This window comes from Lontra canadensis, unplaced genomic scaffold (assembly GCF_010015895.1).
Source record: "Lontra canadensis isolate GAN:19392208 unplaced genomic scaffold, GSC_riverotter_1.0 scaffold58, whole genome shotgun sequence".
In the NCBI taxonomy this organism is placed as follows: Eukaryota; Metazoa; Chordata; class Mammalia; order Carnivora; family Mustelidae; genus Lontra; species Lontra canadensis.
Genome location: NW_022631052.1, coordinates 5,743,204 through 5,763,500, shown reverse-complemented (window position 1 = coordinate 5,763,500; position 20,297 = coordinate 5,743,204). Strand labels below are relative to the sequence as shown.

At 58.1% G+C, this 20,297-nt stretch overlaps 1 protein-coding gene across 1 annotated transcript in view; it reads right to left on the bottom strand.

The window, feature by feature from the left end:
• The window catches only part of RBM19 (RNA binding motif protein 19), a 117,035-nt gene that overhangs the window by 20,029 nt on the left and 76,709 nt on the right, over window positions 1-20,297 (bottom strand). Inside the window, exon 22 of the mRNA XM_032876213.1 lies at window positions 12,126-12,231. Within this exon, the coding sequence (XP_032732104.1) occupies window positions 12,126-12,231 (106 nt within the window). The remainder of the gene's footprint in view (window positions 1-12,125; window positions 12,232-20,297) is intronic.

Sequence of the window (20,297 nt, the reverse complement as noted above, 5' to 3'; positions counted from 1 at the left end):
AGTGGCACCGCCCCGGGGCTCATCCTGCAGCTCTCCAGTGGTTCACAGAAGCCACAGGCTTAGACTCTGGAGCCACTGTGTCTGGGCAGGGCAGGTCCCGTACCTCCTCGCTTTAAGACCTTGGGCAACTTAATGAACCTCTCCGGCCTCAGTTTCCTGGTCTATGAAATGGGAATGTTAATGGCCCTCCAATCTCAGGGTTCTAAGGGAGAGGAGAAAGAGTTAAGTGGAAGGTGCCTACAACGTGTGGGGCATACAGTAAGTACTCAATAGATGCTAGCTCTCGTCCTGGTTGTGTTGTTACTGCTGACTTGTCGCATCTGTGATTTCTTTCTCCTAGCAGCGAGGCCACAGGCCAGCCACGGGTATGTCCAGGGCCAGCCCCGGGTGCTCGTCAGGTCGGGAAGCCACAGTGGCTAACAGTGGCGTCTTCGTCTGTGCTTCTGGGCTGCCATCAGCAGCCCAGGGACTGGGACTCATCCCTCTTGCTTCCTCCATGCTGCGAGGAGGTGGCATGTGACCAGGAGAACTCCACGCCTAAATGGAGCCCCCTCTGGCCCTCACCTTCAGCGTGACTGTTATGGGCTGGACCGTGCTCCCCTCAAGAATGGATGTTGGAATCCACACCCCTGGTACCTTGGGTTGTGACCCTATTTGGAAACAGGTCCTTGTAGGTGTAGTCAAACAAAGGCAAGGGCATCCTGGAGAAGGCGGGCCCCTAACCCAGTACGACTGTGGCCTCGTAAGAGACAGCCACATGAAGACAGACGTGGGGGGGCGCCCCGTGGAAACAGGGGGCTGAGGAATGCTGCTGCCACCAGATGCTGGGAGAGAGGAGGGGGAACAGACTTCCTTTGAAAGGAACCCAACAACTCCTGCCCCCTTGATCAGGGACTCCCAGCCTTGAGAATGGGGAGATGTCAATTTCTGTTGGTTTCAGCCACCCAGGCTGTGGTACTTCATTACAGAGGCTGAGGTGACCCTGGGTAAGTCAGGTGCCCCACTGGGAGCCTCGGTCTCCTCATCTGTAAAATGGGGCTAATCGTGGGATGAACACACGACATGCCCCGGGGGTCACCTACAGTGGATATTCCGTAACAACCGAATCTGAAAAGCACTGGTGGGAGCTGGTGGGACGTGCACTTTTTAAAAAACAAGACATGCGGTCCAAGTACAGAAATGCTCTGTTCTCGTTGCGCTTTTCTGAGAAGAGCCAGGTGCAGGAAACTTTTTCTCCCTCCCCCCCCCCCCCCCGTTTTTGTTTTACTTTAATTTAAAAATGTCTTCCTGACTGCTAGCAGAGCCTCTGCATTTTTTCCACGCGGACATAAAACTGCATCTGGACTCCGAGCCGAAATGGCCCATTCCGAGCTTTAAAACACACGCGTTCTCAGCTGGCACTGCAGAGAGACAGCCTGACTGGGGGAGCTGGGGTTTTGAGCTGGGGGAGAGAAGTCAGTCGGGAGTCTGGCGTGGTGGGTATTCCGTCCCAGAGTCCGGGTCCCTGAGGAGCTGCAGTCCCGGGGACGCAGGTGGGTGGGTGGGGGGGGGTGGTGGAGGCTCCAGCTGGCGGGAGCTGAGCTGCAGAGAGAAGGGAGGGAGGGGGCCTAGGAGGGGGGCCCCAGGCAAGACACCCCGGCCCCGGCCCCTCTCTGCGTGCAGCCTTCAGACTGGCGTTTCATTCCGACCCTGTTCTCCGCTGCTGTGCCCATGGAGCCTGGGAGGGGTCCGTTCACTGCCGCAGTTGCTGAGAAACTCCCTCTCCTGGCCTCTGATGGCAACCCTTCCAAATTCTCACCTCCTCTTTGGAAGGGCTTTTCACCTCCAGAAGTGAGGGGGCACAGTCATTAAGACTGGGGGCCTCTGGTTCAAATCCCCACTGTACCACATGCAAGCTATGTGAGCTTGAGCAGGCTGCTTAACCTCTCTGGGACAAGTTTCCTTGAGTGGCAGCAGCAAAGAGTGGCGAGGAGGAGCCCGTGGACTGTGAAGTCTAACAGCACCCTTGCTTGGGGTTATTATTATGGATGCCCTCTGCTCCCCTTACGCCACCAAAAAACGGGAACAATATTCGGTGGGACACGAGCTCTTGTGCATTTGGCGCTGGAGCCCAGCACGCAGCTCTCCAAAAATAGCAGGACTAGCCTCCCTCGTCCCAGTCCCCTCCGGTTCACAGGAGACCAAGCCGCTTTCCTCAGTGCCCACTGCCTTGCTAGTTCAACGTAGTGGCCTCAAACTGTCGCAGGCAGCGGGGACAGGGACTCGAGGCTAAAAGTGGCCTTGGACAATCCAGAGTCATTGTATTTCACTAAAGGGGCCTGAGGTGAGCTTGTTATATATCTGGGGGGTCCTAGAAGGCAGAGGGGTGGGTGAGGAGAAGGACACAGCCCAGGCCTCAAGAGGCCTTCAGGCTAGTGCGGAAGGCATGGAAGGTTCTAGGCACAGCCAAGGGGAACGTGCAGCCCTGGCCTCTCTGGCTTGGGGCCTGCCAGTAGCTTCCCCCCAGCCTCTGGGCCTGCTGGGACCCAAGTCACCTTCCTCTTGAGAATTCCGAACCTCAGCTGCGGCACAGGCCCCCTCTGACAAATCAGCTCTCGGGGCGTTGTTCATCTGGGGGCGCCCAGGACTTGGTGCAATGAGGGTGTCTCAGAAAAAGCGGGGAGTTAGACATTCCTAGCCTGGTGCTTCTCTCCAAACCCTGCTGCTGCTGCCTGTTTTCTTCCCTTGGAATGAAAGGGAAGCAGATCATGGACCTGCAGGGTTGAAACTCTAAGCCTAGGCTCCCAACCTATTTATGAGAACAGACATTATTCTCCCATTCCAGTGATAGGAAAACAGGCGCCGGCCAAGGTCCCTACACACGCCAACTTCCTTCTTCCTTCCCCTTTCAGACCCTGTGTGTTCCATCCTCGGGCCTTTGTGACCTGCTCCGGTCCGGCCTCAGAAGAGCTCCCTTGTCACAGCTGACCTGCTGGTGGGCCCAGGGCACAACCTGCTCTCCTCACAGACGACAGCCGGGTGCCCTTCCTGTGCCCCACCTGTGCGGCCTCCAGCCCAGCGCCGGCCCCATGAACATCTGCTTACAGGCCAGCCTCCTAAGCTCAGCCTTGAACCTTAGAAGGAAGACCTCTTTCCTTGCTGCCCGTAGTACTGCCCAGGGAACAAGGTCGCTCCCCCTTATCTGTGGGGGATACACTCCAGGACCCCAGGGGACGCCCAAACCCACAGGTGGTATGGAACCCACATATATGTATTTTTCCTATATGGGTGTACCTGTGGCAAAATTTCATTTATAAATTAACCACAGTAAGAGATTTAATAACGCTGCAATTAGAGAGCTACAGTTACAACAGGAGTGAACAGCCGTTAACAATAAACTTTAATAAAAGTACCTGAACGCGGTCTTGCTCAAAATCTGCTACCATCCTAACTCCCTCTTCTTTGTGGGGTGTGGGAGGTTAACGTGCCTGTGAGACGAGAGGGCATGAGCGAGGTGCACGATGTGGGTGTCGGGCGGCTACACTGGCCGTCTCTGGACGAGGGTCATCTGCTTTTGGACCGCGGCTGACCGCAGGTAACACACCGTAGATAAGGGGGTGGGAGGGGGCTACTGTATTCACAGAGCCGACCGTGGGGCTCTTCCACCGAGGGTCTGCAGACTAGAAGGGACCTCGCTTTGGTCCTGGCCAGAGACGGAGGGCTGACTTAAGTAGCCTGCTGTGGTCCCTCCACACTCCTACGATACAGACCACGAAAGACAAGAACAAGAAGCTCGTGTCTTTGGCTGCCCGTATGCGTGGTGCACTCTGCCTTCTGACTTGGGACGTGACTTGGTGCCTCCACGGTCTTGTGTCTGGCAATGGAGAGGGGAAAAAGATTTGCTCCCAATATGTATGACTTGGGGACCTCGGGGGACAGGTACAGGTGCCCATGCCACCAGGACTCGGTACACCACCAGACCACCACTTGGGTCACTGCAGAAGCCTGAAGATCTAGAGGGGAACTTGAAGGGTGCATCCGATTGGCCAGGAGGAAAATACCACAGAAGAGGGGAGCCCCTGCTCTCTGGAGCCATTTCCCATCATCATCCGACAGGCCAGTGCTGGCTATTCCTGCTTCTTTCTGGAACATTCTCTGGCCTTTTGCAGCCCACTCCCACGGGCTGTATAACTAGGCTCTGGCTTTCTGGTTTCTGTTTTGGGTGAGCAATCGGGAGATGCCAGTAGTCCTGGAGGGAGGGCGGGAAGGGGTGGGGACATTTCTCTTCCTACTCCCTCCCTCCAGGGCCAGAGCTCACGTTGGGGTCCCCCCAGCACTGTCACTGGCCCCTGGGGGCATCAGCGTCCCTGGAAAGTCCCCGAGCCCGACCTACTCCTTCATAAATCCCTCTCGGACCATCATGGAGGAGGCTGTTTGCTGACCCGGCTGGCGGCTCCAAGTTCCTCTGCCTTGACCGGGGGCAGATGGACTTCTCACCTCGGACAGCACGTCTCAAGGCCTGGCCCCACTCAGAATCGAGGCATACTAGGCCAGCTTGGGCAGGTCTGGCTGGAGCGCAGGCTGGCTACCGTCCGGTCCCCTGGCTCGGCTGCCCCAGAATCACACCCCATTCATCTCCTCTGACCTAAGCCACTAACTGTGGGCACCGAGAGTCCTAGCCTCCAGCTGTCTCTTCTGCAACACCTCCCTCCCCCGCCCCCTTTGAGAAAATCTGCTAAGGTAGAAGGGTAATGACAGCCATCGGCTAGACTGTGACCAGGCCTGGCAGCCATCTTCCTGGAACACGGAGGGCTCTGGAAGGCTGCCAGTGCAGCACTGGGCTGACCTTTCTACAGCTCTCCCTGGAGACAGACCCCTTCCTCCCAACAAAAGAAGTCCACTCAATGCCCTTGGCAAGACTCCTGTCCCATGGGTGAGTGGCTCCCAGCCCGAGTCCGAGGACAGGACTCCTGTCTTTACAAGCCCAGGCCCTTCTCAGCCCCTTCTGCTCTGTGCCTTGCAGAGTGGACGGGCTGCCTCTCTCTGCAGACGTCAAATCCACCTGAGCACAGACAACGGCAACCTGCGCCCGGCCATCTGTGCCCCCAGTGCCTGGAGCAAGTGTGACCTAAGATGGCCAAGAACGACCACGTGTGCCGGGGAGCATGGGACTGAGGGACAGGAACGGGAGCACCGGGCCCTGGCTGGCACCGCTGGGGGCTTGGCTCCTTCTCTTTGCGGGGGTGGCTCAAAAACATGGGGCCTATGCTTCTGGGAGGAGGTCCCGTACACTTTGTACGTATGCTCTGTGTCTCTCTGGACAGCCCCTGAGCTCTGAGGGGCAGAACCTTTCCATCCCTGACTTTCGGCACTCACAATCCCGGAAGGAAGCTCTAAGCATGTCCAGCCAGCACGTGGGAGCTGATATCTAGAATGAGTGGGGCTCTTGGCATGGGACTGGGGGGCCCCACTTGGCACCTTGGTCCTTTGCAAGTGGGGAACCCGGGGATCTGAGGACAAGTTTCTCAGAGAGACAGCCAGGGCCTTGATTCTCTTCCCTCTTCTGCGTTCATCCACACAATTCCATCCAGCTCAACTCGACGTCCCCGGAGGACCCACCATGAACTAATAACGCTCCAGTGGGGGACACAAAGGTGAGGCACCCCTTCTGACCGCTGGAGAAATAAAGGAACCAATGCCAGGTCACCGATGGTCAGGAGCGACCAGGCAAAGAGACGGCATGGCCTGCTAATGGCCTTGGGCTCCAAGGGGGGGCCCGTGGCGTGGCCTGGATGCCTTCCGTCTTTGTGACGGATGGGGCATCTCTCTGGGTTTCCCCTTTCTCACTGTGAAGTGGGGGCACCCTGACCTCCTGCGGCTGCTGAAGAATGAATAAGACCACGACGATTCGTTTCCCCCAGTGCCCAGCACACGGTGAGGGTCTGAGTCCTGATCCCGTTTTGCCGTTGGTGGTAGAGCTTTTCAAAAAGTTATGCGTGGTGCCCCTGGAAGAAACAGAGTCGCCCAGCTCTGAAGGGCGGGTCGGTTTTCCCGGCTTACAGGGACTGAATGCCTGGTGTGAGGGAAAGACTCTGGAAAATGACCTTCACCCAGGGGCAGAGGCCTGGAGGGAGGGACGGGCGGGAGCAGAGGGGTAGCTCACGGCACTGCTTACCCCCTGGAGATGAATGAAGGGTGCCCCCTGCTAAGCTGAGAGGGGCTTGTCCCGACCCTGACTTCTCAGCCCTTAATGTGTTGGCTGAGCCCGACTCCCTGCTTTGAAATGCAAGGCTCGGGATTCCAACACGCTTTCGCCCCTGGGCTCTAACCACGGGAACGAGGCAGAGCCCTGCGACTGAGACACAGGCATGAGGGTCTGCACCTCGTGCACCTGCCTGAACAGGAAAGTGGGGCTCAACCCCTATTCCGGAGTTGGCTTGCCGTTAACCTGTCTGGAGACGAAGAAGAGCATCGAAGAGCCAGGCAGCAGCCTTGACCCTGGGGGCCTGGCCCTTTCTGACCCCTGCTGCTGCCCTCTCTGTGGTGCCATGTCCCGAGGCCCAGGCCTGGCCCTTCACCTTCACGGCTGCCTCGGGGAGGTGGTATTAATTCCGACGTGCGGATGGACGAGTAACCTGGGGTTCGGGGATATGAGGCCCCTTGTCTGCGTCCACGGCCTCCTCATTTCCACGGGGCGATGGCCCCTTTGGACCCTGCTGCACTCCCACAGGCCCCACGGAGACTGTGCTCTACTCCCTTCTTCCGCTCAATTAAGCAAACGTGTGCTGAGCACACGTCGCGGATAATCTGACGGTGATCATCGTTTACAGAGCAGGCGAGACGGCTCAGCCCTGCGTGGGCCGCACCGGGCACCCAGCACTGAGCCGGGCAGCCCCGCCCTGAGGAGCCCCGTCCGGCTCCCTCATGGTCCACCCTCCCCAGCACCGGGCTGGTTTCAGCAGAGTCTGCAAGGTGACAGTATGGGTGCGGCCGGGCCCGGAGGGGGTCCCCAACAAAACCCTCAGCAGCAGCCCAACCCTGGGGCGGGGAGGGTGGGGCGCGGGTCCACAGCCCCCCCACCCCCCTTCCCCGGCACGGTGCCGAAGCGAGACGTGGGGAGGGACACATTAACTGGTGCGCCCCCACAATTAAAGCCGTGGTTGTTTACCACGGTGAGAACAGCTCTGCCTGCCAACACCAGCCGCCATCACGTCTCCCTACTGCCGGCTCCCCCCAAGTGTTTATTTAAGCCAACACATTGCTCTGCTAATTGGATAACATTCCATGTGAAAATAGACCTTTTAAAACAACAGCAGAGGCGGCAAATAAAAACAGCGGCAACTGCAAAAGTACAAAGGCGCGGCGGGCTCGGGAAGGGAGAAATTAAAGGCGCATGCATGGGAAAGAAATTAATATTCTGGTTTCCGGGCTGCAAGTCTGCTCTTCCCATCCTTTTCTCCCCCGGGACCAGCCTGCTCCGGGCAGAGAGAGAGGAGGGGGTTGCTGCGGAAGAAAACCCCAGAGGCTACTGGGGGCCCTCTCTGAGGCCAGGCTGCTGTCAGGCTCGGGGGACTGGAGGCTGACATGCATGCTGGTGGGGCTGATATTGGGGTGCTCGCCCCTTCTCTGGGGGTGGGGAGCTCCTTTCAGCCTGGGTGTGCTCCCAAGAGACACTCTGCCCTCCAGCCCCACCGGAACATCTCTAACTGGCAAGTCCTCTCTGCTGTGCGCTGGAGAGAGGAGGGGCTGGCACTCAGTGTAAGTGACATGAATGCGGAGGGAGGGCCCTGGATGCATGGGCTTCGGCATCTGGTCAGCACGCGGGCCGGCTCTGCTCCGTCCCGGCTGCATGATCCCGGGGCCAGTGACTTGACCCTCTTTGAGCCCCAGTGTCCTCAGGTGTCATATGCCACCCACCACCAACTTCCTGGAGTCCTAGGAGGATGGAGAGTGACAAATGTGAATGCCTAGCACCCCCCTGCCAAAGACAGGCTTTGAGAAGTTGACAGTTTAGATCAATGCCAAGACGTTACCCTTCTGGAAACATCCGGGTGGCTCCTGAGACAGGGAGAGAGCATGCATGTGAGCCAGACTAAGGCCACCCAGGAAGACCATTTGGAATGGTTCAAGTCCTTGACTTCAGTCTTCCTTTGTCAGCTTCCGTCCCTCCCACTCCCCTCCACCTTGAGGGGGAAGTTCTTTGAGAAACATCAGCTCATCACCCTGGAGTTTTAGGGAACACGGGCACTTCCAGAAGGACTGACGCTTACTGCCCCGGATACTGAGGGCTGACAAGCCTCCTAGGATGGGACAATGTGCCAGGTCGCTGACCTTGTGATGAGGGGGATGGGTCTCCTGCGTAGCAACTCGGCCCCGAAGCCAGGCCCCCACAGACTGGGCTTCTGGTTGGACCGATCCATGGAATTTGGTCCACAGGGCTCCGCAGCAGCTACACAGATGGAACTCGGTGGCCGTGCAGAAGGAGTGATGCAAACTTCCCACCCCATTCCGGGGGCTGCTGCAGGCTGGGGCAAGGCGATGCGGTGTGGTGTACAACACGTGTGTGCATGTCACATACAAAGCCGGCACGGCTGGCCATGGGAGCCTCTGGCTATTGTCATCAGTTGCCTGGTTACCCCGAGCTCTGCCACCACAGCCTCTGTGGAGCCTCGTGCTAGGATTCTTTCCAGTTTGGGGGTGTGTGCTTGACCCAGAGGAGCCTGATGGATGACAAAGTCCCTGATCACATGTGGGGTGGGACACGGTGTCATGCAGAAAAGTCAGAGGACTCAGTGCCGGGCACAGGGGCGGCACAGATGGGGGCATGTTGGGGCCCCAGCAGACAGTGGTGCTGAAGGGGTGCCTCTAGGGACCGACCAGGCCTAATTCTCTCCTCTGCTGGGCAGCAAATGGGCTGGTTGATGCTGGGGAAGGAGTACTGGACTGGGAGCCGACTCAGCTGGATTCGGACCCCAGCCCCACCCAGAAACCATCAGTTCCTCGGTGGCTTTCCAGACTCCTCACTGTGCAGTCCACTGTTCATGACCCGTCCTGCCTCCCCCTGCCCTGCTCCGATCTGAGCACTGCTCAAGCCGCCAGGGGGAGACGCCAATGCCGGGTTCAAGGGTTGCTAATGCCAAGAGTGACGACCTCCATCTCCACAAGGGCGTCCAGCCAGGCAACAGGAGTGGACCCACGGGAGGGATTCGTGTGGGTCAGGGATCAGTGGAGCCCTGGAAAGGCTTCTAAAGGAGGTCTCCTTCCTCAAGGGCTTCCGAAGGAGGAAAGCCACATGGAAGAAGCCCACTGGGGGAACTGGGATCAGGCAGGCAGGTTCCCTTAGCATTCCCACAAATTCCTTCTGCAGAAGTAGACCGAGATCTTGGGGTGTTCTGCTCATTTGAGGTCTCCTCATGGCCTCGTGCTCCCTCTTCAGCCTCACGCCCACCCTCACGTTGGCTCGACCTGCACCGTGGCTGAAATTCTATTCACCAGCGTGCAGCATGCACGCCTCTCGGGGTCAGCGGCAGACGCTAAACATGCCACTCGGAAAACAATAAAGTTCTTCAGACAGAGAGGGAGAAGCAGCTTCCCCGGGAGGCAAAAAGAGCAAAAGGCTATCCACAGGGAAGACACGCTCACTCCCGGTGGGTTCACACCTCGGGAAGGGCCGGCTCGTAGGGTGGCAGCCGTAGGGGAGAGCTGCTGCGAGGGGACGCAAGGGCCACAAGTGGCCCCAGAGCCTGGCTGGCTGCCTGTCAGAGCCAAGGGGCGGGAGGAGCCAATCCCGGAGGGGCTGTGGGTCGAGTCCTTCCTGTCCTCAGCTGCCCTTTCTCCTCCTGGAGCCCAGAATGGGAGGCGGGGAAGGGGTCGGGTGGGGGGGTGAGCCACTTGCACGAATCCCCAGGGCTGGGCTGGCGGGCCTTGGGAAATAGCTTCTGCAGCCCAGCTCTGGTGACAAAAGCTGCCCAGCCAGGCACTCGCCCTGCCCCAGCTACCTGAGGGGCCCCTTCTGTCCCAGGGATCCCAGAGGACACAGCTGCCCTGACCACATCCCAGTGATGTGGCACACGGAATGGGAGGCCGGGAGCCCATGCCCCGCCTGACCCTCCAGCCCCAAGAGCCATGTCCGTTCTGACAGCAGCCTCTGCCCCGGAGAGAGGTTGCTGTGTGGAAGACGACTGCCTTCCGGCTACGGGGCTCGGACACCTCTTCTCTCCGCTCTGTCACATCCCTCCTCCTTCTTAGATCGGAGCCCTCGACACCACCTTCCTCACTGTTGCAGCTAACAGATGGAGCTCCCAGGGCCAGCGCCATCCTAAGAATACTACACCATCCAAACCTCACGACAACTCGATGAGGAAAACCCTATCACTGTCACACAAGGGGGGAAACCGAGGCCCACAGAATGTAAGGCACTTGCCCCAGGTCACACGACAGGTAGTGGCGGGGCTGGGATTCCAACTCAGGCGGCCGGCTTCCAAGTCTGTGCTGTAACGAGCCCCCTCGGAAGACACAGCTCTTGGAGGCAGGGAGTAGATCCCCCCGTCCTCTTCTCCCCTGCTCACGATCTCACGCAGGACCCCCGATACCAGACAGGCGACAACAACAGTTCGGCACCCTCACTGTCCAGCCCCTCAGAAGCCTCGAGCTCGATGGAAGGCCAGGGAGAAAACACTGGCCTGGGCTTTCCTCCCCTCTGGCTGGGACAAAGGCACAGCGGCCATCAAGGCAGCAGGGCTAGAGGTCACGGCGAGGCAACTACTTTCTGGGCTCCAGCTCAGCATGCCAGGGTCTCACGCATGCCGTCTGCCAGCACCCTGCGAGGCTGGGACCTGGTTCCTACTGCCGTCTTACAGCTGAGGAACCTGGGGTGTGGGGCAGGCTCGGGAGGCCAAGCCGCCGATGGGAAAGCGCTCTAGATGGCTGCCCTCCGCGACTGCCCTCCGAGCCAACACGGGTCCCCCAACGCAGGTCCCTGCTGACGGGAACTGAGGCCAGGCAGGGCCTGTTGCACACGGGGGTGCTGCCCCTGCTGCCATGGACAGGAGGCAAGGGAAAGGCTGCCAACTGAGAAGAAAGGGGAGCAGATGTCCGGACAAATGCGGCCACGTGTCAACAAAACAGGCACTTGAGTTCAAGACGCCGAGACAAAGGTGGCTGGCAAGGCTCCCCGAGGTCCCAGGAGTGCCCTCTGTGCCTGTGCGTGTTCCCAGGGCCCACAAAGGCTGCAGCTGCGTCCCTGAGATGTCACCTTTGGCTCCACCCACCGGGCCTCTGGTGACAGCAGCTCACTAAAGGCCAACGGGTGATTCTAACCAACACCCCTGGTTTCCCAAAGGACACCTCGTGAGATGAGGAGGGGATCCTGCCTGTCACTTCACCGTACTCTTGAGGAAAGAGGAGGCCAGTAGAGGGGAAAGGCACAGGCTCCTAAGGGAGCCCCCAGACATAGCTGGACCCCTGATCACACCGCCTCTGCTCCCACATCCCACATCTGCTGCTGGGCTGGGCCCTGCACCCACAAGAGCGACCCCCACTCCCCAACCCAGCCCCATGCTGCCCCGTGCCCCAATCGGACAGGCCACCTTGCTTTCAAAGCGAAAGATTCTGCCTCCAAGGAGCCTGGAAAATTCTGTACCCGTGCTTATACACATGCCTGGGATGACCTCCCCTATAACTGGCACAACCAAGAGGCCCTGGCCACAAGTGGGAAGCTGAGGGGAAACACATGTGGGTCCCTGCGGACATGTCTCCATTCCCAAGTGCTGGTCCCCGGCCCCTGCCACCCTACACGGCCTCTCCCATGCTATGTGCCTCTGGGCGCTCATGACCAGGGAGCTCTGTCTGAGCTGGGGAGGCCCAGGAAACCCACTGGCCTCCCTACTTTGTATCCCCAGTTTCCTGAGGATGTCACGTTGGGGAGGGACAGAGGGCAGGGGACACAGAACTAACCCTTCCTCCAAGTACAAAACCCAGGGCCTTTTTTCCCGAGAGAGTTGCACAAATTAGCAGGGTCAGGGAACAAGCAGGAGAACCACACGGGGCAGTGACAAGCCCTCATCCGTTAAGAGGTTTAGCTGCTTCTCCTACTAAGGGCCCAGAACAGAAGGGGGTGGGGTGGGACGGGGAGGGCTCCATCTCACCTTTGCATCCTGCTTCGTGAGGAAGTCCACGAAGCCGAACCCCCTGTGTGTCCCCGTCCCGGTCATCTTCTTTGGCAAGCGGACAGTCTTCAGTTCCCCGAAGGTGCTAGAAACAAAAGGCAAAACGCAGCAGCTTAAGAATGGAGGCCTGCAAAGGGGCTGGGGTATGTGTGGGAGGACAGGACCCACTCTCACACATGAATCCTTTCTGGTTAGAAGTACTTGAGGGGGCATATGCGTGTGTATACACACACGCATGCACACGCACGTGCGCACACCTTACAACAGGGTTGCCTCCCCGCTGGCCAGCACGTGCTCAGGGCCATGACTGTCCTCCTCTCTCCTTTCAGATCCCGGCCATCACGCTGGGCAGAGAGGGATGATCGGGTTGGAGATACTGGCGGAGAATGTTTGGTTCCTCTCTGACAGGCTGGCACACTTGGCCTCCCCTTGCCTGTGGGGCTATCTGGCAGGGGCGGGGGGTGGGGGGGGTGCAGCCCTGCACACGCGTGGCCAGGGCACAGGACTGCTCGTGGGGACGAGCCTGGGATCCCGACGCCAAGTCAGCGGGGTCTCCTGACCTGAATCCGCCCGCACGGCTGAGCCGAGCACACGGCAAGCCTGTGTGGAGCGAGCAGATGAGTCTCTGCTCCCGGTGCCGGGCCGCGGGATGTTTCTCCAGTGCTCTGTGCCAGAACAACACACAGCTACTCCCTCTAAACCCCACGTCCCCTCCCTCTGGGCTATAGTTTCGATATCTGCGAAGCCCAAGTCAGGCAAAGCTCTGGAGGAGAAGACGGCTTGGCTCCCCATGGCAGGGATCAAACAGGTAAACACCGCTTGGACCACCCCCTGCCCTCTCCCCCACCCTCTCCTCCCAGATCAACGTTCGAGAAATGCCCGGACAAAAGGATCACAGACCCCTCTGGCTCTCCTGTCTCGCTCCCCCCACACAACCCTATCACGATATCCATTTATCAAATATATATGCACAAATTGCTGCGGATAAATATTTAATGTGCGCGGGATCTGAAGAGGTGTTATTCTATTTGAAAAGCTGCACACACTTGCGGGTGGCTGGGCACACGGCGCACACGCTCAGCGGCCGAGGATGCTTCGGGGCCAAAGACCGATTGGGTAAAAACACAGTAAAGGCCGTAAGCTCTCGTGAAATGATATAAGCTAAATCCGAGGCGCGAACCCGGAGCCCCGCCAGCATGACCAGGCATCTGCCAGCCCAATTTCCGAAGGCAGGATGGTGTGTAAATGCGGCATTATGATTCCTCAAAATGAATCCGCACGTCTGTCCTCCGAGCTCCCCCAGCCGCTCCCCCCAGGCTAGCGAGGAGGCTGGCCTCCTGGGGAGGGGAGGGGCCGGAGGGGGTAGGCCTCGGAGCCCTGTCAGTCTTCCTGGCCTGGCTGAGGCTCTGGCTCCTTCGGAGGAGGGGGCGCGAGGGGGCGCGGCTGGGGGCCCGGAGGCTGGGCAGGTGGGGACAAGCAAGAAGGTGAGGTGGGAGGGCCGGAGGAGTCGAGCCTGCAAAGCCTGCTTTATTCTGCCACCTAAAGGCCAAAGCGTCCCATGACAGGCACTGCCTCTTGGTCCACGGAGGGCCACGGCCAGAGGAATTTCCATGTAGGCTCCTTCAGGTAAACGGTCCATTGGCTCCGAGTTTTTCAGAGAGATGTGGGGACCGCAGGGATGTTGCATCTGATGGCCACGAGGACCCAACGATGACAGCACTCAGACTCAGCAGGTAAGAGAAGGCCTCAGCCAGCACCTCCCACGTATCCAGGCCATGCCGGGGGCCCTGCAGACAAGGGTGCGACGACCCTGCCCCAGGCTCCTGCAAGCCTTGGCTTCACCACTGCTTACTCCAAGCAGCCTTTGCTCACCCCCACCCCCCGGCTGGCCTGAATGGCCCCCCCGCAGTCAGGGGTCACCGCGCTTCTCCACTAGGGCCCTGCGGTGTGGACGCCGATGTGCTCTCCACCATTCCGAGGCGGGTGCTCAGTTCTGCAACCGCAGAAACCACATCTACTTTGCTTTTAAGGGGATCCGCAGCCAGGAGCCCTCTGCCCGGCCTGGAGGTGATGCCTGGTGGCATTTTTGGACTGAACAGACAGGCCCACGGTAGCCCCGGGCCGTAGACACAACCACTGGTATGTTACCACCGACACACCAAGGGCTGTGTTGAGGGGGACATGGCATGGGCCACGGGGTATGTACAAATAGCACACGTGTTCCTTAGTAGTCCTGCCACCCCCATTTCACGGATGGGGAGACTGAGCTCAGGGAGCAGCGGTTCTGGCTAGCAAGGGGCAGGCTGAGGACATGAGCCAGAGCTTTCCTTCCCCTGAAGTGGTTCGTGGTCCTTCTGTTACCTGGATGCGGTCTGGCCACCTTCTGGACTGGGGGTCTCTTTTGGAGGCGTAAAGGCGGAGCGGGGTGGCTGGAGTGGCCTGCGTGGACTCCAAGGAATCTAGTGACTTAGTCAACACCCCACGGCAAGAGAGGGAGACTGAGTCCCAGTTCCTTCCGCTCCCGCCATGTGTGAACCGGCGGCCTCTGCCCACAGGGATTTCAGTCCTGTCCCTTGATGGTCCCGATGGCCTCTGCCCAGATTTCCTCGTAGCCCCATCTAATTTGTGGTGAGTTAGCCGATGTGAGTGTGTACGTGACAGAGCGGGGTGGGTGGGGGAGATGGCTGAGGTGCACTCTTCCCTCCGCAGCGCACCACGAGCTGCGGATGCTCTGTGCATGGCAAGCAGCTCAGGGTCCGGAGAAAGACAAGGAAAATAATTAAAAGGTAGAGAGAAAAGCTGATGAGGAGAGGCTGAAGATGGTGTGCTCACATGGCCCGGAGACATGGCATCTCAGAGCTCTGTGGGGGGTGGTCCACGGCAGAGAGGGGCCCTGCAGCCACGAGGGACCAAGCGCACAGCTCCGGGGCTCCCGTCCTGGGCAGCTGGGGGGCCCTGGGGAGGTCGCAGCCCCCGTCTGCACGGCACAGAACACGGCTTCAGAAATCCCGTTATTCTTCAAGGGGACCTGGGAGACGGTCCCGATGAGCATGTTTCCTCCTTTCCTCTAAGAACAGCACAAGAGAGAGCTGGACCTTGAGGGGCAGCTGCAAGACTAGGGTCAGATCTTCGAAGGCGCTTCCTGATGTCTGGGGAAGCCCTGAGATGAACGGGCGAGGCTTCGAGACACCACGACCACTGCCGTGGCCCCAGCCACCGATGACCGGGTGCCTGGGGGCAGGGGGGTGCTCGGCCTTTTTTAAACACACCGTTTCCAGGTGTAACTGCCTGGATTCCCCAGGGGAGAGAAACCAGAGGCTGGAGCGGCCAGGCGACCAGGCTCCGTCCCCCGGCCACGCGCCTTCTCCCGGCTGCCCCTTCCCCGGCTCGAGAACAATGCTGGGCAGGCGGCTGGCTCCGGCTGCTTGTGTGACTGTGCGGGATAATATAAGGCTGGTACTAATGATCTCGGCGCGATACCGAAAGCGAATTAAAAAGCAAAAAAAAAAAAAAAAAAAAAAAAAGGTTGTGGGGGGAAAAATCGATGAAGTACCTTTAGCTCCTTGGAGATAAGCGATATATAAATACCAGCCATTACTAAGGTTCTTATCTGACAGGAAGGTCCACGGAGCCATTTTTAAGAGCGGCTTGTGAAGGAAGTTCTGCATGTACCCTCATCTCCGGGGAGCAGAGGCCGCCACCTGGGGGAGGCTGGGCAGGGCTGCCAGGGACCAGAGAGGGAGGGAAGTCACAGGGCACCCAGGAGCTCCCCCGCCACCCAGCCCAGACCCCACCGCTCAGGGAAGGAGCCGCGTGTGCTCCCCACTGTGTAGATAATAGAAACCACAAAATAGCAATTACTGTATCAGAAGCTGTGAATAAAGAGGACATACCGGGCTTTTAAACATGGCCCTCCTTCCCTCCCCCACCACGCTCACACTTCATAACAAACTCACACCTCACTTTTCCAATTACTTCATTCACCTTGGGTTCACCAATTACTTCCCCATGCCGCAGCCCCACCCCCTCTGCCGCACCCACAGCGCAGGACTGCGGGCACACCGGTGGGCTTTCCACGACTGGAGTTTGTTGTCACGTTTCTAATTTCTTCCGAGATGTGTAGGGGTGGGAGGGAGCGAGGGGAGGGAGAGGTGGGAGGGGGTGCGAGGTGTTGAGTGAGGCAAGCCAATTATGCCCAGCCCTCGTAAACAGGTCTGGGCATGCAAATCAGGTCTGCACTACAGGCCTGAACACAGACACAATACGTGTGTGTGCGCGTGCGCGCGCGTGTGTGCCGTGGGTGCATGTGGGGGTCTCCTCCGTGCTCACTGTGAACTCCCCAACTGGACTCCAGCCCTGGCTGGGGTTTTTGGCTCTGTTCCTGAGAAGGGATGAATCCTCCTCTCGCTCCCCTCCTTGTCTGAAGTGATGGGATCAGGAGAAAGGAGCAAGGGGAGAGGTGAGCGGGAGGCGGAAAGGACCCTCCAGAGATGCAGAACTTGATGGTCGTGCCGCTGCTCTGGTGCCTGGGTTCTGGGGCTTAATGAGCTGACTGTGAGGCTGGCCTGCCCCTCTGACCTGTATGCTGACACCAAGTGGGGGTCAGGCACACCTTGAAAAGCCTCGGCCCCTCTGCTCCCAGGACCTAAGTCCTTATCACTCTCCTCTTTGGATCTGCCAGAGCAACCAGCCCAGCAGACGTGCCGAGTCACATGGGGAAGTTTGTTGGCATGACCTCTCTTCCACCTGTGCTCAATGCACTGCTGAGGGGGAAAAAAAATACCAGCTGTCACCCAAGGGACCCAGAGTCACACAATAGCATGGTCTCGACAAGGTAAAGGGGTGGTCTGTGGTAAGAATAAACCCCAGGCTTCTTTCCCTTCCTTCTGGAGGTAAGAAAAAAGGGCTAAATCTCTTGGCAAAACAAGGCTTTCAAATACACCCCCACCACCAGCACCAATTTTCAGATTTACCAGCATATCCATCCGCCCCCCCCCGGGACTTCCGGGCTGTGGGCCCCCCAGCACGTGAAGCATCTGCTGGACACGATCTCCCAATGGCCTTAGGAGGTGGGCATTGCCACTCCCGTTCTGTCAGTGCAGAAGAACGAGTCTCAGAAGTCATGGGATTTCTCCAAGGTCATTCAGCAAGTCCTTATGTACCACAGGGGTGGAGCGTCCTGTCCAAGGTCCCACAAGTGGCAGTGAGCTGAGGGGGGGGGGGTCCAAGCAGGTGGCTTGTCCCCTTGTGCCTCTGATCACTCAGCGTTTACAAGCAGCATTTTACAAGCCCTGTCTTGTGCAGCAACAACCAGCCCGACATTCCCTGTGTACCAGGTGCCGGGAGGGAGGCAACTGTGGGTTAGACATCAACCTTGTTCTCAGGGGACACTCGCCTGATGGGCAGGCAGGGTACCCTCCCATCCTGCAGACACAAAAGGACTCTGCAATCAAACTTCTTATCTCGGCCGACTAGGGGCCACAGCTCAGGGCTCCCGATCTCTCCCCTCCGTGCCCACCATCCTACAGAAGGGTCTCCCCGTGAATGTGTGGGCCCACCAGTGATTCCTACTAGGGGAGTAAACGTGGCAGGGGGGCAGCTGCTCTGCCTGGTGTCTCGTCTTGTGGCCTTCCTAACAGTCCCCATGTGGATAAGGGCCCTAGCTGAGGCTCGGAGAGACACAAACTCGTTCCCCTATCGTCTATGATAGGTGATTTCTGCAGTACACAGAGCCTTGGGCGCAGGGCCCAACACCCCAACCTCCCACTTTTGCAACATGTCCAAAACCAAAGCTTTCGATCAAGGCAGGCTTGTCCAAACCTCTGATCTCACACAGGGGGAAAGAAGCTAATCGAACACCACGGGCTTTCCTCCTGGTCCCAAAACCACTGAACTTATGCCTACCTCAGGACCTTTGACCCCACTCTTCTCATGACCTGGACCTCTCCTTACCTCGATGTGCCCACCATCAACTCCTTACTGTCATTTGATCTCAGCTTAAACGCCTCCTTTCCGAAGAGGCCACTCCATCCAATGTTGTTCCCTACCTCACGGGCCACTCTGTCACATCTGAGCACTGTCAGAAATGACCTGTTTACTTGTCTTTCCCCTCTCTGTTCTAGAAACAGAAAGAACACTCCAAGACGGCTGGCTTCTTAGTCCCTGTTGTGTCTGCAGAGTCCAGGCCTGTGCCTAGCACGCACTCTCACGTTCACTCTGTCATGCGTTTGGCCTTCAGTGTCCTACCCCAGGGCCAGGTCCCTATCCTGAGCAAGCACTCCCTACTGGGGCCATGCGGTCACATCTGGGGGCAGAACACACAGTCCTTCTGTCCTGAGGATGCGTCTTCACGTACCACAGGTGATTACAGGAGCGTGTGGCCCTCGGGGGAACCGCTCCTTCCAAGGCACTCACGTGCGTCCCCTCGATTACAGTGCATACACTGCAGCAAGCAAACACGGGGCTGGCTCCAGGATTTACCAGGGGTCTAGGAACGGGCCAGTGAGCTTCAGAATCGACCTGGCCATGGCTGGCCTGCTGCAGCCGGTATCTCCTCCCCCAGAAGAAGGTTAAGCTGGGGAGCATGTGTACCCCATAGACCGGAGCCTCGCTGGGCACTGGCTCTCAGAGACGTTTAACTGAGACCGATTTGGGCATGCAGTTTCTTCCTCTTTTGTTCTCTCTCTCGCTCGCTCTCTTTTTAAAGGGTGGCTTTTAGACCGAACTTTTCCAATTACTCACCACTCATCGTGGTGAGAGCCGGATGTGGAAAGGTTACCTCGTCTCCATCAGAGCAATCCTCCCTTTCACTCTGGCCTCTTGGAGGCTGAAAAATGGCCTGGTTTCCAAGAAAGTGAGAAAGGAAGCGCGGAGGACAGCATTTAGCTTTTCTCAATAGCCTTTCATGGGGTCCTTTCCAGGCAAGCGTGACCCTCTCATTTTCAAGATGAGGACTCCTGGGGACGAGCAGTTAAATGGTATCTCTGAGTCAGAGTCGGGGCCCGCGTTCCAGGCAGGGCCCACACTCTCTCTTGAGAGGCTCCTGCAAGGAGGGCATGTGGCCCCGAGGAATGGAAGCTTCTGGCCTGACTCTGCCTTCACCAGCTGGGTGACCCTGGTGGAGTCGTTTCCAGGCTGGACTGAAGGAGGAGAGCGACATGCAGGCACACGCAAGGGGAGTGGGAACCTGCTCTAGGTTCAGAATCCCTGCTCCACCAGAAGGGGGCAGGGACCACTCAGCCCCAGTCTGGACGGCCAGCTGGATGTCTGGGTCCAGAACTGACAGCTCTTCTCTTTCTTCTAAACCGTCCTACTGTCCAGATACTTTTGAGAAATGCAATTTCTAAATATCGGTAACAAAGTCAAAACATTTTAGACACTGTGTCACCAAGTGTTAACACACACAGCCTGTGGGCGGCCTGTCCGTCACCCGCACACCTGAGTTCCCGTTCTGCTGTGGTTCCAGAGATCAGAAAGGCTGCTCTACTTCCAAAGTGATGAAATTTCCTCCCCTCCTTGTTAGCCAGGACTGGACCTCTCCCAGCGGCCAGCAGTCCAGCAGCCCCTTGCTGGCTTGGGTTCACACAATGAGGTTGGGGGCGGGGTCTAAGTTGCAGGAGACAGAGGGTCTTCCCAGTGCACTTTGCTCTCCAGCGTCTACTCCAGGCATGGACCACTTTTGGCGACACATTCACCAAAGGAATAATTGCCCCCCCGCAACCCGCATCCTCCACGACCCAGACCGAGATTTGAGGCGTGGAAGCAATTTGAATGTGCCTCGTCATTCAGCTGCCACGGGTCCCTCATTCTTGGGCAACTATTTCCCGAGTGTGTCCTAAGTGCAGATGCTGAACTCCGTGCTGGAAAGAACAGACACACTCTGGAAGGCCTGTGCTCTTAACCAGTGGGGGTCCATCTGTGCATGGCTGAAGGATTTGAGAAGCCACTGAAGGCTGGATACTGTCTGTTGAACCTGAGCATTGTCCTTAAGCAGAAGATGTCATCAAAATAGTTCTAAGATCAAAGGTGACCAACTCTTTAAAAACAGTAGTTTCCAGGTTTGTCCTGAAAGATGTTAAGAGATATTTTGTGTAACAAGTCTTCTGGAATTAAAATTTGAGAGCTAGCTGGTTAAACACAGTTCAACAAGCT